Raw genomic sequence first — 26,539 nt, 5'->3', positions numbered from 1 at the left:
ACTGTGAGCCCCCTATGGGACAACTTGATCACTTTGTAACCTCCCCAGTGCTTAGAACAGTGCTTTGCACATAGTAAGCGCTTAATAAATACCATCATCATCACCATTACAGTGCTCTGCACACAGTAAGCGCTCATTAAATACGACTGAATAGAGTTGGTAGATGCGATCCTTGCTCACAAGGACCTTACTCTACAGAGGGAAAAATAGATTATGATTGAGAAAAATATAGTAATTCGTGATTTTCGACCCCTTTCCCTACAGAATGAGCATTACCTTGGCACTGCCGCTCCTCAACGTCAGACCAGAATGGGGATGCCTATGATTCGTAGGATTTCAGTTTGTAATTGTCTTTGTTTGTTTGTAATATTCTTTAACTTTGCACTGAAAATGTTTTTAAAATCTCCAACTACCAACTGTTATTGGTCTAAGTCTTATGTTTCAAAACTTTGGTCCCAAACCAGATTTTCTATTACTCATTTTGGGTACATTTGAGTGCTCATAAATGTCAAATGAGTCATAAATTCATATTGCTCTTTTTTTATATTCTACAAAACTGAATGAAAAGAAACTCAAAAGAAGAAAAAGTTCACACTATTTGATTTTTGTAAATGACAACTCACTACAGAATGGAGAGAATTCATGGATATAGGACCTGACTGATGACAGTGAAATTGAAAAAAAATCATAAAGCCAAATGAGAGTATGTTAGTGAACTGGGCAATGGGAGAAAGAATAACAGAGAAACATGTGGTGAAGGTAGTATACATGAGTGGTGAATGCTATTACGAAGCATCCAGTTTTAAATGAATTTTTCTTGGTTTTTGTTTTTAGTAAAAAAATACTACTTTGGCTACCTCTAGAGTAGCAACATCTGGTCATTTCCCTCCCTCATTTTAGATGATCCTCAAGAGCTTGTAAAGGTGATGCAGAAGATCCTGCAGGCCAGTGAAATTACCAAAGTATAAATTCTTGGAAAAGGAAAGAGAAAAAGGATTGAGATGATATTCTCAGACAGTGAAGATAGTAACACTGATAAACACCAGGTTGGTTTCATTTTCTTAAAACTTCTCAACTTAATATGCTTCTGTTGTATTTTACCAATGCCTTCCACCGGACAGCTGATTAAGTAAAATCCCAAAGTCCTGCAAACATCCTCTCTTAATCTCTGTACAGGGGAAGATACTCGGTGATTTTTACTTGAAGATAAAACACGTATCAAGTTTGTGTCGGATTAATTCTGGGACTGCTAACATATGGCAGGAAGTTAGTTAAAGCTACATTTGGAAAACCTCTTCAATATATATTCATTATTTAACTCTCTTCCAAAATGTCAATGCCATTTTTTAAAATCTTGGAATGGAAGGCCTCTGAGGCATTGATTGGATCTCTGTTCAGTAAACTTAGATTTATCCTGTATCAAGCCCTTAGTTTAATACCCTTGTATCCTATAGGTGTTTAGAAATATAAGGAGAATATTACACTAATAAAAGTCTAATAATCCTGGTCCAGCCTTCCACTCCACCCACCCCCTAGACCTTGTGCTCTTGTGTCTTTTTCTGGTTCCATTTTGGCTAGTAGGGTGCCATGATAGTGGCTGCTGGCCAGGAGCTACTAAGTAGTAGTGGCCAGCCACAAGAAGCAGTGTGGCCTGGTAGAAAAAGCACGGGCCTGAGAGTTAGAAGAACCTGGGTTCTTATTCCAGCTCCACCACTTGTCTGCTGTGTGACCTTGGGCAAGCCACTTAACTTCTCTGTGCCTCAGTTCCCTCATCTATAAAATGGGGATTAAAACTGTGAGTCCTGTGTGGCACATGGACTGTGTCCAATCAGATTAGTTTATATCTTCCCCAGCGCTTAGTATGGTGCTTGGCACATAGTAAGCTCTTAACAAAGAGCATAAGAAAAAATAAGGCTGTCCCTCCCATAGAACAGTTTGGGGCAAGAGCCCCTCTTTAAGGAGCCTCTCTCTCCTTTCCATCTGGTCCAGATAAGTTGCTCCGCTCCCTAAAACTATGGTCCTACACCAATTGCTATGTGCCGCTGTTCCCTGCCAATGACCCTGCTGCTTGCTGTGTACTTTTATGCGTACTTGCCCAGTGCTTCCCCATGATCCTAATTTGTAAATTGCTCCAGTGCCTGCCCCTCCCTTAACTCCCTCTCCCCACCATCAGTTTCCTCATAGCTCGCTCTGAGAAACCCAGAAAAGATATCATGGTTGTATTGAAAGACTGTGCCTTCTCCAGTTCTCCATCTTTCCTTCCGCCCCCCTCCTCTCACTCCATTGTGCACACAGAGCAGGAAATGAGTTGTGCTCTTCCACCCTTCCTCCCACCATCCCCATGATGGTGAGGTCACTCTTGCTGTCTCAAGGAACTTGGTCTAGAGCAACATCCCTTTTTCTCCTTATGCAGAATCATTTTATGTTATTCATTCGTACATCTGTTTCACCATCCATTGCCTGTTGCCATAACAACCAGACAGGACATGCACACAAATAGTGTTAGATTACTACTAATTAAAACCCAGAAGAAATGCCAGAAATGGAGGCTTCTGCTCTCACATATTGGAAAATAAAAATGTCTACGAAGTATCAAATCAACTTGGGAACTCACAAAATTCAGTGACTGATGAGCCCAGGTATTTTAGGCTTTTATCAAGGGCCAGTGCCTCTTAAAGTTTGTTATGTAAATATGAGTAAATAAAACTGAACTCTAGAAATCTCTCTTTGATTATTTTTTAAAAATCATCTCAATAATGCTAGTTCCCTAGTAGCATCCTTACAGAAATCTCTACTCCTGGATAGGGTCTTTAGTAACTGGCTCTGTTTCGCCCACCTCTTAGTGTTCTAGCCTTCCCTTCTTCTGGAGGACCTAACATGCATTGCTGTTTCCTATTGTTGGATCTATGATAGAATAACTTGGATTAAAAAACATAGATTCAGCCCATTTATTTTAGGCAAGAGAAAAGCTCTTCTGGTTTCCATTTTGAGCAGAGGAAATTTTGAGTAAAAATAACTTAGTAAAAAGATATTTTTCTACACTGCAAAAATCTACAAGCACATTAGTTAGAAAATTTGCCAACTTCTTTTCACTGGCAAAATGGAAATCCTGCCTAATTCTGACACATCGGTTACCTCAGCTCACAAGCCTCCTTTTGGGTTGACCTATTTAGAAAGCATCATTTGTTCCCTGGCCACCCATATGTCCCTTGCTCTGCTTTTTTTCCACTGAATCTAAATTTGTTTCCAAGTACTGGAGTTCTCATAAATGGAAGTTCTGGCCCTGAATTGGCAGGGAATGTGTTTGCCAACTCTGCTGTATTGTACTCTCCCAAGAGCTTGGTACAGTGTTCTGCGCACGGTAAGTGTGCAATAGATATGATTGATCAGTTGATTGATTGATAAGATTATCCTGGCTAGCAAGTCTCTAACATGGAAAATCCCCTGCTGATATAGAATGGAGACTCTCACTGAGGGGTTTGGGCTAATGTTTTGCTGAGTTCTAAGCATGACAGTACCCAAAGGGACATTTCAAAAGGCTCTTCCTCTTTCTTGTTTTCTTTTTTTGTTCTGGAGTCAAACTAAAATGCAAGTGACTAATTTTATCCCTAACAGGGCATTTTGAGTTATCATTAGCAAGTGTCCATTGCTGCTTTCTAAGAGTTATAACCTAGATTACTCTTCAAAATTTGAACATGTTTTTCGTAATGACTTATTTAACAGTTATTATTACTATTTAACACATAGTGAGCACTTAACAGATACCATTAAAAATGTTCTACTTTCACAATATTTTATAATGGTCAATCAGTATTTTCACAAAACACCTCACAAGGTGAGACATCACTTGTCTCACATGTGGAAGATACTATAAGCTTTCTGTTCTCTAGATGACAACTATTTTATTCGGCCCTGCAGGTATATTTGAAAAACCTATCAACTCTTCCAAAATTGTCCACCAGCATGTCCATCCCTTTCTGATTCTTACCACCTCTTATAACCATTTTTTTCTTCTCATTACTTCTAACGTGCTGCTTATAACTCTGTACCCCTTCCTCAGACTTGCTGCCTTAAACTCATAATGTATAGGGAACATGTATAGAGACTGTGTCCAAGGTGATTAATTTGAATCTACCCTAGCACACAGTACAGTGCCTGGCACAAAGTAAGCGCTTAACCTCCCTATTGTCCTACTACAACACTGCCTCTTCAAATGCTAACCTTCTCATTGCACCTCGATTTCATGTATCTCACCTCCGACTCCTCGCCCACATCTGACTCTGGCCGGGAATGCCCTCCCTCCTTAAATCCAACAGACAATTTCTACGCTCAACTTCAAAGCCTTATTGAAGGTACATCTACTCCAAGAGGCCTTCCCTGACTAAGCCCTCATTTCCCCTCTCTTCTGCATTACCCTGACTTTTTCCCTTTATTCATCCCCACTCCCCGGCTCACAGCACTTATGTACATGTCTGTAATTTATTTATTTATATTAATGTCTGTCTCCCACTCTAGACTGTAAGCTCATTGTGGGTAGAGAATGTGTCTGCTTATTGTTACATTGTACTCTACTAAATGCTTAGGACAGTGCTCTGCACCCAATGCTCAGTAAATATGACTGTATAAATGAAAGAATGAATGAATAACTTAATACCATAAAAAATTGATGACAGTCTAGAACCTGCTGGGAATGTGAGAGCAGGAGAGCTGCTTCCCAAAGCTGCAGGGAACTGACACAACAGACAGGATATAACAGAATCGAGAAGTGGAGAAGAGGCTCAGTGAAGGACTCTATTCTTCTTCCCTTCATTACTTACATCAGCTTCTCACTGTCCCTACCTCCAGTCTGTCCCCTGCAGTTCATACTTCTCCTCCCCTCCATATCAACTAGTAACTCCTGACCATTGTCTTTAAAGCATCCAGTCATCTCACCTTCCTACTTATACCCCCTATTCTCCTACTACACCCCACTTCACAGTCCTTGTTCCTTTAAAACTAGGTAGTCACTGTGCCTTGTTCTCATCTTTGTCATTCTGTGAGCCTCTTTTTAAACATAGCCCCTTTCCCTTTTTCCTCCTAAACTGTAAATTACTGCGTCTGCTTTCCCTGCTAAAGTGTAAGTTCCCTGAAGGCAGGGATCACATCTACTAATTATTTTGTATTAGATTCTCCTAAGCATTTAGTACAAAGTCATGCACACAGTAGGTATTTTTTATGGTATGTAAGAACTTACTATGTGTCAAGCACTGTTCTAAGCACTGAGGTAGATGCAGTTAATCAGGTTGGACAGAGTCCCTGTCCCACATGTGGCTCACAGTCTGTAATCAGGAGGGAGAATAGGTATTGAATCCAATTAAATCCCCATTTTACAGTTGAGGAAATTGAAGCAAAGAGAAGTTAAGTAACTTGGCCAAGGTCACATGACAAACAATTTGACAGAGTCAGGATTAGAACCCAGGACCTCTGACCCCCAGACCCATCTTTTTTCCACTAGGCAATGCTGTTTCTCTTAATTGGCAAATAGGTCAATCATATTTATTGAGCACTTACTGTATGCAGACCAATGTCCTAAGCATTTAGGAGAGTACAATATAACAGATGATAGACATGTTCCCAGCCCACAAGGAGCTCAGAGTGTAGAAGGGGAGACAGACATTAAAATAAATTTTGGATATGTACATTAGTGCTGTAAGGCTGAGATTAAAGTAAATAAAGGATACAAATTTGAATGCATCTATGTCACAGCAAGGAAAGGGAATAGGGAAAATGGGGGCTTAGCCATAAAAGGCCTCTTGGAGAAGATGTGAGTTCAATAAGACTTTGAAGTTGGGGAGAGTGATCATCTTTCAGGTATGAAGGGGGAGGAAATTTCAGGCCAGAGGCAGCACCTGGGTGACGAGTAGGTGGCGAAACAGATAAGTGCTTGGATTATCAAGGTAGCAGTTTGAATGGAAAGGAATAGGTGGATTTTAGTGATGTTATGAAGGTGGCATGAACAGATTTTGGTGATTGAATATGTGGGTTGAGTGAAAGAGTTGAATCAAGGACAATGTCAAAAGTAATGGGCTTGTGAGACAGGGAGATTGGTGGTGTGTCTACAGTGATGATGGGAAGATTGAGTCAAGGGAAAGGACAAGGTTTGGGTGAGAAAGATGAGGATTTCTGTTTTGGACATGTTACATTTGAGGTCTCTCCTATGAATCAACACCTTACTGTGGCAGAAGAGTTTGCATACGCCAATGAAGCTTAGAGCCATGCCACTGAGAGATACTCTCACTAGGGTTACCCATAATGGAAAGGTCTAAGTGGAAGCATTAGACAAAGTTGATTCACCTGTGCTGGGCAGCAGCAGTATGGGAAAGAGTCAAAGGCTGTTGATCAAAGACAACGGCAGAGACTGAAGGTTTCACTGAGTGGAAGGAGGCAATGGTAAACTACTTCTGAATTTTTACCAAGAAAACTCTATGGATACACATACCAGAACGACTACAGATATAGTGATGATGATAATGACATTTATTAAGCGCTTACTATGTGCAAAGCACTGTTCTAAGCACTGGGGGGGGGGATATAAGGTGATCAGGTTGTCCCACGTGGGGCTCACAGTCTTAGTCCCCATTTTCCAGATGAGGTAACAGGCCCAGAGAAGTTAAGTGACTTGCCCAAAGTCACACAGCTGACAAGTGGTGGAGTTGGGATTTGAACCTATGACCTCTGACTCCGAAGTCCATGGTCTTTCCACTGAGCCACGCTGCTTCTCTATAGTGCTATAGCTTCTCTATAATGCTGGAAGATGAGTCCGTTATGGCTTTCTGTTAGGACACGGCCGCTTTCCGAGTCTTCACGTGTGATCACGTGGGGTAAGTGTCCGCCATGAAGATCAATACATCCAAACAAGGAAAGGCCACGGCTGCCTTTGTGATGTTCCCAGGCCAGGTTATAACCACAGTTGACTTGCGAATCGTGTAGCTCGATTATTTGGAGGGGAGACTGCTGATATCGTCACTTACTCGCTCCTTCTTATGCGATACCGAGAGGGAAAAGTTCTGGAAAATTGGGAACAAAGAGCGAGACGGCGACTACAGAGCGTGTTTCTTCCCGGGCCGGAGTAGCGCAGGCCAGGCGCCGCTCATCTACTGCGCCCGCCCTATCTCGCGCATGTGGGAGGTGAACTTGGAAGGCGAGGCTCTCAGCACGCATCAGTTCAAGCAGCTGCTCGTGTCCCCTCCTCTTCCCATGGTTTCGCTCAGGACTGACCTTCAGTATTACAACGTGCCTGGATCACCCCAGTCTCTGTCCTTTGCTAAACTCTTGTACTTGAGTGAGCACTGTGTGATGACCTGGACCAGAAGGGGCATTTACATCTTCGTGCCTCAGAGCGTCCACGTTCTGTTGTGGAGCGAAGTCAAAGATATTCAAGACATGGACGTCCACAGGAACAAGCTGTTCTGCCTGCACACAACTGGGAAAATGTCACATTTGTCATTGCTGCCTGTGGAGCAGTGCACGAGCCGCCTGCTCAGGAGAGGCTTCTTGGGCTTGGCTGCCCGAGTCTGCTGGCCCTTCCAGAACTCCATCCTTCCCAGCAGAGTACGGAAAACTTTACCCGTCGACAAGCTGGAGCACTTGAAACCCCAACTCGACGCCTCCACCCAAGGCTATCTCATTGCTCAACTGGACAAAACAATTTCCACGCTGGAACCTCTAGGTTCTGCCTGCAGCAGCAGAAGGAGCTCCATTTCATCGCACGAAAGTTTCAGCATCCTGGACTCTGGCATCTATCGGGTCATTAGTTGAAGAGGCAGCCAGTCCAACGACGACTCTTGCTCCCTACACAGCCAAACCCTTTCGGAAGATGAACAACTTAAAGAGTTCACCTCCCATCAGGAAGAAGACCAAGCTGACCAGGATCATGTCTCTCTCTCATGCTTCAGCGCTGGCCGAGACCAATCGGAACGAAACTTTCCTCCCATTCAGTATTCCATTGTCATTTTGTTCTCCATCTCCTCTCGTCTCCCTCCAGGCTCTCAAGGAAAGGAGCCGGAGTTGGTGTTTGCACGGGTCCTTTGTGTTTGTTTGAAGAATACAAAGTAGAGGCCAAACTTCCCATCTCCGACAGACCATTTTGATGCTAGCGATGCCTGTCTACTTGTTTTGTTTTGTTGTCTGTCTCCCCCTTCTAGACTGTGAGCCCGTTGTTGGGTAGGGATTGTCTCTATCTGTTGCTGACTTGTACTTCCCAAGTGCTTAGTACAGTGCTGTGCACACAGTAAGCGCTCAATAAATACGATTGAATGAATTAAGGAGTCCCTCAGGTCGGAAGGCACTCCAGGAGCTACTGGGGAAGAGCAGGCTATGCCTCAGGGTATTGTGGGTGTTTATGACGTGGCTGGAATAATACCTTTGGGACCTCTGGTAGCTGATGTTGCCATATGAGAAATGAGTGTCCGAAGGTGTAAAGATACCCTTATTACTGGAACATGGAATATGCAAAGTATGAACCAGGGAGAGTTGGAAATAGTCAAGAATGAAATGGACCAATTGAGAGCAACATCCTAGGAATAAGTGAACTGAAATGGAAGACACTAATGCTAGGAAATGTGCAGGGAAAACATGGAAGAGGCAGACCAGCAGCAGCTAGAGAAGCAGCGTGGCTCAGTGGAAAGAGCATGGGCTTTGGAGTCAGAGGTCATGGGTTGAAATCCCGGCTCCGCCGATTGTCAGCTGTGTGACTTTGGGCAAGTCACTTAACTTCTCTGTGCCTCAGTTCCCTCATCTGTAAAATGGGGATTAAGACTGTGAGCCCCACTTGGGACAACCTGATCACCTTGTATCCCCCCAGTGCTTAGAACAGTGCTTTGCACATAGTAAGCACTTAACAAATACCATCATTATTATTATTATTATTATTATTAGATGGATAGAGACCACAACAATGCTAATGGAAGAACTGTTAGAAAGGTTGCCGATTATGGCAGAGGACAGGACATTCAGGAGAAGTATATCCATGGAGTCGCTATGACTCCAATTGGAAATGACGACACTTAATAATATTAATAACAAATAATTAAATAATAATTAATAATTTAATAATTGATAATAATAATAAAAGTTTGAGGTGTCTGTGGGACATCCAAGTAGGGAAGTACTGAAGACAGGAGGAAATGCAAGTCTGCAGAGAAGGAGAAAGATCAGGGCTGGAAAGGCAAATTTGGGAGTCATCTGCATAAAGATGATAGTTGATGCCATGGGAGCAAATGAGTTCTCTAAGGGAGTAGGTGTAGATGAAGAATAGAAGGGGACCTAGAACTGTCAGAGGGTGGGAGGCAGAGGAGGAGCCAGCAAAAGAGACAAGGAGGAGTGACCAAACTGATTGATTGTTCATTCCGTCCTGCAGAGGTGGATGATCTGTTCCTCTAATGCCAACCTACATGCTGTACCTCTATCTCATCTATCTCACTGCCGACCTCTTGCCCACATCCTTCCTATGGCCTGGAATGCTGTCTCTCTCAATATCCGAAAGATGATCACTCTCCCCACTTTCAAAACCTTATTAAAAGTACATCTACTCCAAGAGTCCATCTCTTACTAAGACTTCATTTCCTTTTCTCCCACTCTCTTCTGTGTCACCCCTGCATTTGGATTTGCACCCTTTATTCACTCCTCAGCCCCACAGCACTTATATACATATCTGTAATTCATTTATTTTTCCTCTCAGGGTCACACCTGGAGAGTTTCCAGTCCTCTACCAGTCTCGACTACAGGCAGGAGAGTCAACAGAGATATATCCATTCCATTCCTAGCCTGACAGTGACTAGCAAGTGGAAGGCAATCTGCTGCAAGTCAAAACTCACCTATATTGGGCAGCAGTGGCATGGAAGAGAGTCTAGGGCAAAGACTCAAGTTTACCGCATGGAACGAGGCAATGGTAAAGCACGTCCATATTTTTACCAAGAAAATTCTGTGGATAAACTACCAGAATGATTGCAGGTGAAGGTGGGGAGTTCTGGGAGAGATGTGTCCATGGCATCGCTATGGGTCAGAGACAACTCAACAGCATGACAATTCATTTATTTATATTAATGCCTGTCTGTCAGTCTCCCCCTCTAAACTGTAACCTCGTTGTGGGCCGGGATTGGGTCTACCAACTCTGTTGTATTATATTCTCCCAAGTGCTTAGTACAGATCTCTGCACACAGTAAGCACTCAATAAATATGATTGATTGATTGGATGAGGCTGATGACTTCCAGGTAGAGAGGAGGAGCTGGAGAGGTGATTAATTACATCTCCACTTCCCTTTCATCTACTGAGGATTTGGACAGTCAAGGCAGAGTTCTGGCAGGAGAGGGACAAGGTTGGGCTGAGTTGAGCAAGCCTGAGATTGTTACCAAGTTTCAGAGCCACAATAGCAGCCCTCAAAATAGCTAATGGAAACCCCAGACAACAAGGCTAGATTAGTCTTGGTCCTATGACTTCAGGCCCAAGAACCTGATCAGAGGAATTCATTATAATGCCTCTGGCATTTACAGACCTAGTTACACTCTCTCTTCCCTGCATGGACTGTCATAAAGTAATAGGTGGTCAGGTGTGCAGTATATTGCAAGCTGCTTGTGCTGTCTTTTGCCCAAACTGGCCCTCTAACGGGAGAGCTGGTACTTGAATCCAGGTCTCCTGATTGCCGGAGCAGTGCTCTTTCCATTGTACCAAGGGCTTCTCAAATTACACAGTGCGGTTAGGACAGTGACATCTCTCAGGGGAATTGCCTTTTTCCTTTTCCCTGCTGAGTGGAAATTTATATGGCCAATTTAAAGTATGTTGAGCACATCTGGCTACATTTAGAGAGATGGTTATCTGATGTAATGGAGCATATAAGATGCTTTAATTTGTACCACTTTTGCCTTACTTTTCAGAAAGAACCCTACTCTGAGAGTGTACAGCGAAAGTAGCCGTGAAGATGAAGAGCCTTTTCTTCACTTATCTAAAGTAGAATTATGTGCCAAAGTAAAAAGTCTAAATAGAAAATTGAAAGACACTGCAAGAGAAAACTGTCGCCTTCAGTAATCATTGAGTATGCGTCAAGGTAAAATAAGGGTGAGATTGACATTTCTGGTGGATGGGAAAGCAGTCTGAATAAAGATTCAGAGATTAAAGGTCAATTCAGTCAAATCACATCACTAAATAAGGAAGTCATCAGCTCACTGATTTATAGATAGAAAATCTTTGTCAAGTCACTTATTCATCTTCTTGCCAATTCTAGGTTGTCCCTGGAAAATAATGTCTACTACTTTAGTTGACTAACTTGAGTAGATAGTGTTTTTTCATCATCCTATATACCAATTTGTTGAATTTGCTCTTTTTCTGAAACTGAACATATTTAACATATGAAGAAGTTTTGGACATATCCATTTTTATTTTATACTCATGAGAAGTAGCTTGGCCTAGTGTATAGAGCACAGGCCTGAAAGTCAGAAGAATTTGGTTCTAGTCTTAGCTTTGCCATGTGTGTGCTGTGTGACCTTGGGCAAGTCACTTCACTTCTCTATGCCTCAGTTACCTCATCTGTAAAATGGGGATTATGACTGCAAGCCCCTTATGGGACATGGACTGTGTCCAACCTGATTACCTTGTATCTACCTCAGGACTTACAACAGTGCCTGGCACAGTAAGCGCTCAGTAAATACAACTGAATGAATAGTAAGCACTTAAATACCATTTAAAAAAAGGAAATGGGGGTTTAGTCAGAGAAGCAGCATGGTATAGTGGGTAGAGCATGGGCTTGGGAGTCAAAGGGTCATGGGCTCTAATCCCAGCTTCTCCACTTGTCTTCTGTGTGACCTTAGGCAAGTCATTTCCCTTCTCTGTGCCTTAGTTACCTCATCAGTCATAGGGGAATTGAGACTGTGAGCCCCATGTGGGACAGAGACTGTGTCCAACTCGATTTGCTTGTATCCACCCGAGCTCTTAGAAGAGTGCCTGGCACATAGTAAGTGCTTAACAAATGCTGTTATTATTATTATCATTATTTAATGTGCCTTCAGCCTGTCAGATAAGTAAAGGGAGGGTGATCCAGGCCAGAGGCAGGACTTGGGTGAGAAGTCAGCAGTGAGATAGATGAGATCGAGTTACAGTAAGCAGGTTAGCAATAGAGGAGTGAAGTGTGTGGGCTGGTTTGTAATAAGAGAGTAATGAGATGAGGTAGGAGGGACAAGGTGATCGAGTGCTTTAAAGCCAATGATAAGGAGTTTCTGTTTGATGAGATGGATGGACAATCACTGGAGGTTCTTGGAGAGTGGGGAAACATGGCTTTATTGTTTTTGCTGAAAAGTGTTGCAGACAGCAGAGTGAAATATAGATGGGTGGGAAGAGCGAGGAGGCAGGGAGGTCAGCAAGGAGGCTGTACAGTAGTCAAGATGGGATAGGGTGAGTATATGGATTAACATGGTAGCAGTTTGGATGGAGAGGAAAAGACTGATTTTAGTGATGTTGTGAAGGTTGAACTGACAGGATTTAGTGATAGATTATTTGGGATGAATGGGAGAGAGGAGTCAAGGATAACCAAGGTTGTGGGCTTGTGAGACAGGGAGAATGGTGGTGCTGTTTACAGTGATGGAAAAGTCAGGGATAGGACAGGGTTTGGATGGGAAGATAAGGAGTCCTGTTTTGGACACGTTAAGTTTGAAGTGATGGCAGGACAGCCACATAAAGATGCCTTGAAAGCAGGAGACTGGAGAGAGGGAGAGAGATCAGGGTTAAAAATGTAGATTTGGGAATCATCCACATAGAGGTGGTAGTTAAAGTCATGGGAGCGAATGAGTTGTCTAAGGGAGTGGCTGTAGAGAGAGAATAGAAGGGTACCTAGAAGTGAACCGTCAGGGACCCCCACAGTTAAGAGGTGCGAGGCGGAAGAGGAGCTCGCAAAAGAGACTGAGAATGAGCGACCGGAGAGCTAGGAGGAGAACCAGGAGAGGACAATGTCAGTGAAGCCGAGGGTAGATAATGTTTCCAGGAGAAGGGGGTGGTCAAAAGCGTTGAAGGCAGCTGAGTGCTTAACAAATACCATTTTTAAAAAAATGAGGAATTTGTCCAATCTTGTGAGTCTTAGACCACTCCTTCATACTAAACTTCGCTTCTCTTACTCATTTAGTTCTTGGATGCACAAATGAACTATTGGAAGACTACTTAGATTCTGCCTCTGGCCTGGAACACTCTCCCTCTCACCTGCTTCAAAGCCTTACTGAAGGCACATCTCCTTTACGACGCCTTCCTTGACTAAGCCCTCATTTCCTCTTCTCCCACTCCTTTCTGCATTGCTCTGATTTGCTTCCTTTATTCACCCCTCCCTCAGCTCCACAGCACTTATGTACATATCCAAAATTTGTTTATATTAATGTCTGTCTCCTCCTCTACACTGTAAACTCGTTGTTGACAGGAAATGTGTCTACCAACTCAGTTATACTGTACTCTCCCAAACACTTAGTACAGTGCTCTGCATACAGTAAGCGCTCATTAAATACCATTGATTGATTAATGTTAAATCTTTGAATTATGTTGGACATGAGCCTGGCAATTTTTAAACAGTCAGCTTACAGCAAACTCATATTAGTAAATGTAATGCAAAAACAGAGTTAACTAAGCAGGTCCAAAATTCTGAGTATGTGTAGGTTGATGTAGCATTGATTGATCCAACTGCCAACAGCTGTTTCAACAAATGAGTGCTGTCTTTTGGGGGACATTTTTCATCCTCTTACCTTAGTGTAGAGTTTATTGTTTTGTTTTTTTTCCAGGACCTGCTATTGATTCACTTCCAAAAAAAAGTTTAACTTAAAAGTTTAACCACAGTAAATTGTGGTATGAGAAGCAGCGTGGCTCAATGGAAAGAGCCGGGCTTTGGAGTCAGAGGTCATGGGTTCAAATTCTGACTCCGCCACTTGTCAGCTGTGTGACTTTGGGCAAGTCACTTAACTTCTCTGCGCCTCAGTTACCTCATCTGTAAAATGGGGATTAAGACTATGAGCCGGGCTTTGGAGTCAGAGGTCATGGGTTCAAATCCCGGGTCCACCAATTGTCAGCTGTGTGACTTTGGGCAAGTCACTTCACTTCTCTGGGCCTCAGTTACCTCATCTGTAAAATTGGGATTAAGACTGTGAGCCCCCCGTGGGACAACCTGATCACTTTGTAACCTCCCCAGCGCTTAGAACAGTGCTTTGCACATAGTAAGCACTTAATAAATGCTATCATTATTATTATCTGGGACAGGGACTGCGTCCAACAAGATTAAATTGTATCTACCCCAGAGTTTAGTACAGTGCCTGGCACATAGTAAGTACTTAATTTCATAAACAGATAAAAAATTGAAGAGAGTGGTGAGACAGCTGGAAGAACATGATGAATGTACTTTTCTGCAAGAGAAAAAGAATCTACAGAAGCAATTGAGTGTGGCCCTATCCTGACTACCACTGTTATTGTCAAATCAAAAAGATTGACTACTGCAACTGCTTCCATAAAAATGAGGCCTGTTTTGTAGCATATGTCTTTATTGGTTGAACTGCTTAACTCTTGTTCAGTGTAATAAGATTGTATGGATAAACCCAGTTTTACCTCATGCTCTTTCAACAAACACTCGAAAGAAACTTTAATAAGTTAAGATTTCTCCAGGTTATCTGAGTCCAGATGGGTTGTTTTGATATTGGTATCTGATAACTGTCTCTCTATATTTCTGATACTCTAGTCTTGAAGAGTCCAGTGGTACCTGAGGAGGATACGTCTCAGTATTGTGAAGTCTTGAAAGCAGTTCTAACATATTTGAGATCTTGTTAGAATCAGCATTTTTATTTGTAAGTAACAAAAATGTTCAGTGGAGTAATAATGTTTTGGCCACCAATGCAAAATTATTCATGCCATGCTTTTACCTGGATCAAAATAAAAATGTGAAAAATTCAAGGCTGTCAAGATATTATTTTCAAAATATTAATAAAATGCTCTAATTATCCCCTGAAGACAAGCAGTTCCAATTTTTTTGTCTGTTAAAATGAAAATATCAGCTTTTAGAAGACAGATATTCATACTTGGAATGAATAAATCATGCAACCTTTTCATGAAACTTTAATGGGCCCAAACAAGAAACATTTAGGGCATGAGTTATGCATCTATGAGCTATGAATTTGACATTAAAAGATTGAACTGGTCAGAAAAAAATCATTTTTAATCATTAATCATCCCAAAAGTACCAAAAAACTAAATCAGTATGGGTCTGCTGATTGCATGTAAAGAGAAGTACCATTCTCTAAGCCAGCAGAGTTGTCTGCAGAATTTAACAGTGTTTCCTTGTCTAACAAACTTACCCTGCAATACTGTTAGATGGCTGAATCACAGGTAGTCTCTTGAGTAGAGTGGGGTGCTTCTAAACATTCCAAACAGACCTTGTTTTTTGTTTGTTGACTTGTGTGTGTGTGTATTTTTTATGGCATTTGTTAAGCATTTACTATGTGCCAGGCACTGTACTAAGTTCTTGGATTGATACAAGAAAATAGGGTTCTTGTCCCATGTAGGTCTCTCAGTCAATCCCTATTTTACAGATGAGTAACTGAGTCACAGAGAATTTATGTCCATGAATGGTTGAAAGTGGCATGGGAATAACAGGGCAAAATCAATCAGTGGTATTTATTGAGCGCTTACTGTCTGCAGAGCACTGTATTAAGGGAAGCAGCATGGCTCAATGGAAAGAGCCTGGGCTTGGGAGTCAGAGGTCATGGATTCTCATCCCGGCTCCACCACCTGTCAGCTGTGTGACTTTGGGCAAGTCACTTAGCTTCTCTGTGCCTCGGTTACCTCATCGGTAAAATGGGGATTAAGACTGAGCCCCATGTGGGACAACTTGATTACCTTGTATCCTCCTCAGCACTTAGAACAGTGCTTTGCATGTAGTAAGCGCTTAACAAATGCCACTATTATTATTATTACGGAGGTTGTAGACATGCTTCCTGCCCACAGTGAGCTTACAGTTCAGCAGAAAGAGAGAAAAAGAGCCGCGTTACCCAGGGAACAAAGGGGTTGTTTGACCTCCATTTCCCAAAGGCCACTGGGACATGCAGGGAGGGGTTTGACTTTGCTGCCATAGATGGCAGCTTAAATATACCCCGGGCAGACCTGGGGTGGAGTTTTGTTTATACCTAAAGGATTTCCCAGAGGAAAACCTCTGTTAGCTGCTTTTACCTCAGCTAGTTGTTTGTCTACCTCCTGGATGGCTGCTCCCTGGTCTGTGCCTACTGCTGGAGTCCCTGCCAGCAGAGGAGAGGCCACATAATATTGTTTCTCTGTGCTTAACCACTATCTCTGATAAAATAGACCAGAGACATAAGGATTGCTTTTGGGGATGATAGATTCTACCTTTTTCCCCAAACAAAAGCATGAGGACTGTGCAGGCCTTAGCCAAAGCCATATGTTGATCCGTTAGTTAGTCCTGGTATATACAGGGTAAATCTCCATTTGTGTGTAACCTTTGTTTTAATCCCTCTGTTATTATTCTTTCCAATTGTAATATTGAGTAAACATTGGCCACTTTTTTTCTGGGTGGGTTCCTTGTTTGGCTATGGTTGCCAGGGCTTTTCTAGAGCTAGCAACAGATCAATCAGTCAATCAATCAATCAGATCCTCACCAGCTTCCCCACTCCATCTTTTCCTTTGGGGTATGACAAATATGGAGGGGTCCACAGTAGTTTTCATTTGAATCTTTGTTCAGTGTAAATCAAGGTGACCCCAGCCATCCTACATCTAATATACATGTAACAATTCTATCATCTTTCCTTTGTTCTTGTTCATCTCAGTCTACTTAAATTATTCTGCTGCTATCTTAGTTCTAATTATCAAGCACCCAGTGGCAATTAATAAATATGGATAAATAGTGGCTATTGATGTAATAAATATTCTTGAGTTTCTGTGCAGTGAGAATCATCAAGTAGTGGAAATTGTGTCAGAACATTACACTGTTTCTAATTTTAATCTTTATAAAAGAAAAGGTATTTTTAAAGTAGATGAATTTCAGTTTTTTTTCCTGACAATGCTGGTTTGTCAGCTCCGTAACGTCAGTCAGTTTAATGTATCGTACTCTACTATATAGGATCTAGAGAATGTGTGAAGAAAAACAATCAGAGCAGGTGATATTTTCTATAGGAAATAATTATAACAATATTATAGAGATGTCTTAATTTATTTATTTGCTTTTAACACTTTAAAAGCTTGGCACCATCAATCTCAATGAAATCAGAGTGCATGTCAAAGTGTAGACCACCCATGTCCCGAAAGAAAGTTTTGACTGAATTTAAGATTTGAAACAAAAGTTCACCCTATCATTAGCTGGTGAGGTGGCTGGTTGTCAAAATGGCACTGTACTTCAATTTAAATAAATTGCTTTTTCAAAAAATGACTCGTTCTACTGGTTTTTGTATGGTCCTTACAACATTCCAATATTTTGATTATAGGACATTTTGAAAGGCACTATAATCCAAGGTTTTTAGCTTCTCATTTACCTCCTCAATGCACCTTAGAGTTCCTTTAGAACCAGTGAAAGATAATTTCCCTTAAAGTCCCTGTAACTGAGGGTAAGTAAATGTCATGATTGTTTTACCTATATTGTTTTACCTACATTAATAAATCACGTTAGTCTCAACCCCAAACTTGAGTTAACTTTTTCCTATTTGTTCTTTAAACAAAGATGATGACATTACTCCATATAAGGTGGCTATATCATCTGGTCAGGGGAACAAGAAGGCAGGGGCTTCCGGGAGCTGAAGCGCTCAAAAGAAGCACCCTCTCTAAGGACCCTCCTAGAGAGTGAGACTCTGGAATGCTTTTTTTAAAAAGCGCCTAGTACAGTGAACCACACCAAACAGGTGCTTGTTAATTGTTATTATTCCTACTCCTCCTTGACGGGTGGGGTGGGGCCCAGGGCTGACCAGAATCCCAATAGGAAGGGCTGGGACAGGAGACTCCACACCAAGGAGACATTTAAAGGTGCAATTTCTATTCTCTAATGCATACTCCCCATGCTGAGACCATTGGGAATTGTTCCTAGTCCCACACCCTAATGGGAATGGTTTCTATGTCCAACAGAGGGTCAGAGGTACAAATGAATGAGGTGGGGAGAAAAGAGAGGTACAAATGAATGAGGTGGGGAGAAAAGAGCAGGAAAAGAAGAGAGACAGATATGGTTGGAAGGACAGGCAGAGACAACACTCATAGAGCTACACCCACTCTCTTGGAGAACTCATTTTCTCCCATGGCTTCAGTTACCATCTAGGTGGATGATTCCCAAATCTACATCAACGGCCTTGATCTTTCTCCTCTGCTGTCTTGTATTTCCTCCTGCCTTCTGGACATCTCTACTTGGATGCCTGCCAACACCTCCAACTTGACATGTCCAAAACAGAACTCCTCATCTTCCCACCCAAACCTTGCCCTCCACTTAGCTTTCCCATCACTGTGGACAGCACTACTATCCTCTGTGTCTCACAAGCCCTTGACCTTGATCATCATCATCATCATCAATGGTATTTATTGAATGCTTACTGTATACCAAAGGCTTGGGAGAGTTCAATACAACAGTTGATAGAAATTCATCTTTCTCATTCAACCCACATATTCAATCTGCCATCAAATCCTGTCGGTTCAACCTTCAAAAAATCGCTAAAATCTGCCCATTCCTCGCCATTCAAATGGCTACCACATTAATCCAATCACTTATCCTATCCTGCCTTGATTATTGCATCAGACTTCTCGCTGACCTCCCTGCCTCCTGTCTCTCCCCACTCCAGGCCATGCTTCACTCTGCTGACTGTATCATTTGTCTACAAAACTGTCAGTCCATGGTTCCCCCATTCTCAAGAACCTCCAGAGTTGCCCATCCACCTCCACATCAACAGAAACTCCTTTTCATTGACTTAATAGCATTCAGTCACCTTGCCCTCTTCTACTTACTTCTCTGATTTCCCACTGTAATCCAGCCTTAACACTTTGCTCATCTAGTGCCAAACTATTCAGTGTACCTTGATCTCGCCTATCTCGCTGCCCCTCATCCATATCATGCCTCTGCCCTGAAACTCGTCTTCTGCCACTCCTGTGTCAACTTTGCACTTGGATTTCCACCTTTTATTAACCCCACCCTCAGCCCCACAGCATTTATATACAGAGACATTATTTATTGATCCAAAATTTATTTATTCATATTAATGTGTGTCTCCCACTCCAGACTGTAAGCTCCTTGTGGGTGGAGACATGTGTAGCAACTCTGTTATACTGTACTTTCCCAAACAGTCAGTGCTCTAAACAGAATGAGCACTCAGTGAGTATGATTTATTAATTGACTGATCTGGAAGTATGAGACCTTTACCAGAGGAGCAATCAACTTTCCCTCTTTACAACTGGGAACTCAAGGTCAATCAATCATTCATATTTATTGAACACTTACTGTGTGCAGAGCACTGTAATAAGGGCTTGGGACAGTAAGATACAGAGTTGGCAGACATGTTTCCTGCGCACAAGGAGCTTACAGTCTAGAAGACAGTGACTCAGCCTTGGGGCAACTCTAAATAACTTCCCTTGATTCATTCCAGAGGTCTGGTTGGGGTCTTTGAGACCCTTACTGCACTTGGATCAGAGAAAGGATAGCCCAACTGCTCCTTCGATAACACTGCAGCACAATCCGGAATACCTGTTCCATACATTCGGGGTAACACTTTCTTTAACTGTAAATTATAGATTCTCCTTTCTCCAGTCCATATTGCATACTGCTACCTAGATCTTTTTTTAAAAAAAATCAGTCCATGTTGCCCCATTCCTCAAGAACTTCCAATGGCTGCCCATCTACCTTTGCATCCAACAGAAATGCCTTACCATTGACTTTAGCATTCAGTCACTTTGCCTTTTCCTATCTTACCTCACTATTTCCTATTACAACCCAGCTTATTCGGTCTGATCATCTAACACCAATCTACACACTGTACTTCAATCTCACTTATTTTACCACTAACCCCTCGCCCATGTCCTGCCTTTGGCCTGGAATTCCCTCCTCTTTAATATCCAACAGGTTATTTCTCTCCTCCCCCTTCAAAGCCTTATTAAAAGCACATCTCCTCCAAGAAACCTTCCCTGAATAAGGCCTCGTTTCCCCTACTCCCACTCCCTTGTGCCACCCGTGTACTTGGATTTGCACCCTCTATTCACCCCTCCCTCAGCCCCAAAGCACTTATGTACATATCCATAATTTATTTTAACATCCGTCTCACCCTCCAGCACCTCTCAGGGTCACACCTGGGGAGTTTCCAGTACTCTACCAGTCTCGACTATGGAGGGAGAGCCAAGCAGAGGCCTGCCCATTCAATTTCTAGCTTGGCCAGTGGCTAGTGAGTGGAAGGCAATCTGCTACAATCAAAACTCATCTGTGCTTGGCAGCAGCGGCATGGGAGAGAGTCAAGGGCAGAGACTTGTTTACTGTGCAGATGGAGGCAGTGGTAAACAGCTTCCATATTTTTACCAAGAAAACTCTATGGATACACTACCAGAACGATTGCAGATGGAGACAGGGCGTTTTGGGAGAGATGTGTCCATGGTGTCCCTATGGGTCAAACACAGCAGCATAAGACAACAACAACTCACCCTCTAGACTGTAGAGGGTGATTCCTGTTGATTTCTAAGAAGATGAATGGTTATTTCCTTTGCTTTAGGGATTACCAACAACCAATCAATAAAGCAATAATGTTTTTAAGTGGTATTTGTTTAGTGCTTACTATATGCCAGGCACTGTTCTAAAAGCTGGGGTAGATACAAGGTAATCAGGTTGGACACAGTCCATGTCTCATATGGGGCTCACAGTCTTAATCCCCATTTTACAGATGAGGTAACTGAAGCTCAAAGAAGTGAAGTGACTTGTCCAAAGTCGCACAGCAGACAAATGGCAGAGCTGGGATTAAAAACCAGGTCCTTCTGACTCCCAGGCCACACTGTGAGTACTTACAGCACTGTACTAAGCACTTGGTAGAGTACAATATAGCAGAATTAGCAGATAGGTTCCCTTCCCATAATGAGCTAAGAGCAGGGCACAGCGGTTTTTGTTTAACTTGGGCTCATTCCATCTCTCAAACTCATTCATTCAATTCATTCATTCATACTTATTGAGCGCTCACTGTGTGCAGAGCACTGCACTAAATACTCGGGAGAGTACAATACAACAATAAACAGACACATTCCCTGCCCACGAGCTTACAGTCTAGAGGGGGATACATATTAATATAAATAAATAAATTACAGATGCGTACATAAGTGCTGTGGGGCTGGGAGGGGGGATGAATAAAGGGAGCAAGTTAGGGCGATGCAGAAGGGAGTGGGAGAAATGGTAAAGGGCTTAATCAGGGAAGGCCTCTTGGAGGAGATGTGCCTTCAGTGAGGTTTTGAAGCAGGGGAGAGTAATTGTCTGTTGTACTTGAGGAGGGAGGGCACTCCAGGCCACAGGCAGGATGTGGGCAAGGAGTTGGCAGTGAGATAGATGAGATCGAGGTACAGTGTGAAGGTTAGCATTAGAGGAGTGAAGTGTGCCAGTGGGTTGTAGGGGAGTAGTGAAGCGAGGTAGGAGAGGGTAAGGTGATTGAGTGCTTTAAAGCCAATGGTGAGCAATTTTTGTTTGATGTGGAGGTGGATAGGCAACTCCAAGATTCCTGAGTTCACTCAAAATCTGATGGATTCCAAGCTATTGTCATTCTCATCTCTAGAAATGAAGTGCTACTCTTCTTTAACCTGGTGTTAGAGACAGAAGAGAACACTTTTCTGCTAGTGCACACACAAATGTTTCTGGCATGTTAGGTCCAGTCCTGTATTCGAAAGGTACAGCTGGGTTAACTACTATTTGTGCATATGAGGAAAAATATTCATTCAAAGATGATAACAGGTCCTGGGGATATTGTTGGATGATTTTGCAAAGGGAAGTGTATGTATATATAAACACACACATACATGTATGTGTGTGTATACATACATACATGTGTGTATATGTATACACACGCATGTATGCATACATATATATATATAGTCTGCTAAAGCACTCAATCAACTTGCCCCCTCCTAACTTACCTCTCTGTTTTCCTACTGTAAACCGAGTCCACCCACTTCGCTCCTCTAATGCCAATGTACTTGCTGTACCTCGATCTCATCTATCTCTGCACTGACACCTTAGCTATGTTCTGCTTCTGGTCTGGAACTCTCTCCACTTTCATGTTCCACAGATGATCACTCTCCCCACCTTCAAAGATTTATTAAAATCACATCTCCTCCATGAGGACTTGCTTGACTAAGCCCTCATTTCCTCTTCTCTCATTCTCTTCTGAATCACCTTTGTGTTTGAACTTACGTCCTTTATTCATCCCACCCTCAGTCCCACAGCACTTATGTACATATTCATAATTTGTTTACATTTAAGTCCATCTTCCTCTCTAGAATGTAAGTTCCTTGTGAGCAGGGAATGTGTCTAGTCATTCAGTCAGCTGTATTTATTGAGCGCTCACTGTGTGCAGAGCACTGTACTAAGCACTTGGGAGAGTATAATATAACAATATAGCAGACACATTCCCTGCCCAACATAAGCTTACAGTCTAGAGGGGGAGGAGATGGACAAAAAGTTGGGAAAGTGGGGGAGTGGTAGGAGGGGGAGGGTTCTGGGAACCTTAGCCTCCTTGCTGTCCTCCCAACCTCCTGCCTCTCCCCACTCCAGTACACACTTCATTCTGCTGCCCGGATCATACTTCTACAAAAACGTTCAGAACACGTCGCCTCCCCTCCTCAAAAATCTCCAGTGGTTGCTTATCCACCTCCGTATCAAACAAAAACTTCTCACCATTGGCTCTAAAGCATTCCATCACCTTGCCCCCTCCTATCTCACCTCGCTTCTCTCCTTCTACAACCCAACCCACATGCTTCGCTCCTGTGGTGCTAACCTTCTCACTGTACCTTAATCTCTCCTCTCTCACTGCCAATCCCTGGCCCAAATCCTGCTTCTGGCCTGGAATGCCCTCCCTCCTCAAATCCGACAGACCATTATTCCCCACCTCTTCAAAGCATTATTGAAGGCACATCTCCTCCAAGAGGCCTTCCCAGACTAAGCCCACTTTTCCTCATTTCCCACTCCCTTCTGCATCGCCCTGCCTTTTTCCCTTTGCTCTTTCCCACTCCCAGCCCCACAGCACTTATGTATATATCTGTAATTTATTTATTTGCATTGATATCTGTCTTCCCCACTGTAAACTGTGGGCAGGAATTGTCACTGTTTATTGTTGTATTGTTCTTTCCCAAGTGCTTAATACAGTGCTCTGCCCACAGTAAGCGCTTAAAAATAATGATGGTATTTGTTAAGCGCTTACTATGTGCGAAGCACTGTTCTAAGCAATGGGGGATACAAGGTGTTCAGGTTGTCCCACGTGGGGCTCACAGTCTTCATCCCCATTTTACAGATGACGTAACTGAGGCATAGAGAAGTTAAGTGACTTGCCCAAAGTCACACAGCTGACAAATGGCAGAGCTGGGATTAGAACCCATGACCTCTGACTCCCAAACCCGGGCTCTTTCCACTAAGCCACGCTGCTGTCTCTAATGAAAGTGGGAAATGTGGTGAGAAAGAGAAAGCAGAAATTGGTAGGTGACTGGAAAAATGCTAGTCAAGCTTGAAAATATTCCACCCCAAAACAAATTTTTACCCTTTAGACAAATCGCAACTTTTAGTTGGAAAAATTTTCAACTTATCAAAATTGTTGACCCCGCAATTGGCAAATCAGTGGCAAGACACTGATTTAAGCAGTAAGAAACAAAGTGGACTAAGGGAGTCAGAAGACCTGGGCTTCAATCCTGACTCCATCATCCCTGTCACTCCCTGTGTGACCCTGGGGTAGACATCCAAACTATCTGTGCCTCAGTTAGCTCATCTGCAAGACTGTGAGCCCCATGTGGGATCAGCTTTATCTACTCCAGCACTTAGTACAGTGTCTGGCATATAATAAGCACTTAACAAATACCATTAGAAAAAATGGCCCAAGTTTCTTACATCTAGTTCTGTACCCTTACCCCTCTTTCTTAAGTCATCAGCCTTGCCAGGAACCTCTCTGTGGTTTTATTACCTTTCATAGCATCAAATATGACTTTATATTTACTTTTACTAGTGTCTGTAATTCAACATCTAATAACTCATTTTAACATCTCTGGGGTACATGTATATAGCTATCCAACAGAAATCTATTACATATTTTCCAAGAGAAAGAATCAAATGGTAATATAACATATATCAAGTTCAAAGAAAAAGTCTACTCTCAGAGCCAAGTCATGGACCTTCAGGCATTCTCTAAGGTCCATCCTAACTCTGTTATATTGTACTCTCTCAAGTGCTTAGTACAGTGCTCTGAACAGAGTAAGTGTTCAGTAAATATTATTGAGTGAATGATTGATTGATTAGGTTGTAATAGATAATCCGTGAAATAAGATAGGAGGGGTAAAGTGATTGAGTGCTATAAAGCCAATGGTAAAGAGTTTCTGTTATATGTGGAAGTGCATAAGGAATGGGGAAATGTGGACTGAAAACATTTTTTTGAAAAATGATTTGTGAATTATGGACTGGAGAGAGACAGGAGGCAGGGAGGTCAGCAAAGAGGCTGATATAGTAATCAAGATGGGATAGGGTAAGTGCTTGGATTAAGAAAAGCAGTGTGGCCTAGTGGAAAGAGCTCATGGTTGGGTGTCAAGAGGACCTGGGTTCTAATCCCAGCTCCGCCACTTACCTGCTGTGTGACATTGGACAAATCACTTAACTTCTCTTTGCCTCAGCTCCTTCACTGCATGGGGATTCTGTACCAGTTCTCCCTTTTAATTGATCAACAATCAATCATATTTATGATAATTTACTGTGTACTGAGTATTTGAGAGAGTATAGTAGAACGAAGTTGGTAGAAATTTCCCCTGCCCACAATAACCTTACAGTCTGGGCGGGGCAGGTGTTAATATAAACCAATTACAGATATGTACTTGAGAGCTGAGGGACCCAGAGAGGAGTGAATAAAATGTGGAAATCCAAGTGCAAGGGCAACACAGAAGTGGGTGGGGGAAGAGGAAAAGACGGCTTAGTGAGGGAAAGCCTCTTGGAGATGTGTTTTTAACAAGGTTTTGAAGGTGGAGAGCGTGATTGAAGAGGGTGGGAGTTTCAGGCTAGAGGCAGAATGTGGGCGAGAGGTCCGAAGTGAGATAGATGAGATCGGGGTATAGTGAGTAGGCCAGCATTAGAGGAGCAAAGTGTGTAGGATGGATTGTAGTAGGAAATCAGGGAGGTAGGTAAGGTGGGGGCAAGGTGATTGAGTGCTTTAAAGCCTAAGGTAAAGAGTTTCTGTTTGATGTGGAGGTGGATGAGCAACCACTAGATGTTCTTGAGGAGTGGGGAAACATGGACTGAATGGTTTTATAGAAAAATTAGGCAGGCTGCAAAGTAAAGTATGGACTAGGCAGGAAGTATGGAGAGACAGGAAGCAGGGAGGTCAACAAGGAGGGTGGATTAACATGGTAGCAGTTTGGATGGAGAGAAAAGGGTTGATTTTAGCAGTGCTGAAGTGTTGAAAACGTGGTTGAAGGAGGAAGAAGTACAGGGTAACATCAAGGTTACCAGCTTTGAGATGGAGAATGGTGAGGCTCCCTACAGTGATGGGAAAGTCAAGGGTTTGGGTGGGAAGACGAGGAGTTCTGTTTTGGATATGTTAAGCTTGAGTAGAGGTGTCCTAGAGGCAGGAGGAAATATAAGACTGCAGAGGAGGAGTAAGAGCAGGGCTGGAAATGTAGATTTGGGAATCTTCCACACAGCTATGGTACTTGAAGCCATGGGAGCATATGAGTTCTATACAGAAATGTGTGTAGTTGAAGAATGGAAGGGGACTCAGAACTGAGCCGTGAGGGATTTCCACAGTTGGGGGGTGGGAGACAGAGAAGAAACCTGGGTTCAAATCCCAGCTCCACCAATTGTCAGCTATGTGACTTTGGGCAAGTCACTTAACTTCTCTGGGACTCAGTTACCTCATCTGTAAAATGGGGAATTTTACAGATGAGCACCCCCTGTGAGCACACCCATGGGACAACCTGATCACCTTGTAACCTCCCCAGTGCTTAGAACAGTGCTTTGCACATAGTAAGTGCTTAATGAATACCATCATCATCATTATTATTATTAAACCTGGGAGAGAGACTGAGAAGGAGTAGTCTGAAATAGAAGGAAAACCAGGAGAGAACAGTGTCAGTGAAGCTAAAGTTGGCTGATGTTTCCAGAAGAAGGGTGTGGTCCAACAGTTGAAGACAGTTGAAAAGTTGAGAAGAATTAGGACAGAGTAGAGGCTGTTGCCCCTCTCAGGGTCGCACCTGGAGAGTTTCCAGTACTCTTCCAGACTTGACTATGGGAGGGAGAGTCAAGCAGAGGCATACCCATTCAATTCCTAGCTTGGGCAGTGGTTAGCGAGTGGAAGGCAATCTGCTACCAGT

The 26,539-nt window shown here is 42.7% G+C and overlaps 1 protein-coding gene and 2 non-coding genes across 3 annotated transcripts; all 3 read left to right on the top strand.

Moving 5' to 3' along the window:
* Positions 1-6,783: 6,783 nt before the first annotated feature.
* Positions 6,784-11,062, top strand: BEND6 (BEN domain containing 6). The gene is given in 3 exon segments (XM_038745897.1): positions 6,784-7,920; positions 7,922-8,070; positions 10,912-11,062. Coding segments are annotated over 3 exon segments (1,437 nt in total).
* A 9,225-nt stretch (positions 11,063-20,287) lies between these two features.
* Positions 20,288-20,424, top strand: LOC119938525. Its single transcript, XR_005454452.1, has one exon. It is a non-coding gene; the product is annotated as a small nucleolar RNA SNORA7 (small nucleolar RNA).
* Positions 20,425-26,401: 5,977 nt separating this feature from the next.
* Positions 26,402-26,539, top strand: LOC119938081. The gene has a single exon (XR_005454342.1). It is a non-coding gene; the product is annotated as a small nucleolar RNA SNORA7 (small nucleolar RNA).

Source organism: Tachyglossus aculeatus, chromosome 1, assembly GCF_015852505.1.
Source record: "Tachyglossus aculeatus isolate mTacAcu1 chromosome 1, mTacAcu1.pri, whole genome shotgun sequence".
NCBI classification, from domain to species: domain Eukaryota; kingdom Metazoa; phylum Chordata; class Mammalia; order Monotremata; family Tachyglossidae; genus Tachyglossus; species Tachyglossus aculeatus.
Note: the sequence above shows the minus strand (reverse complement) of the source record. Positions and strands in the feature narration are given on the sequence as shown.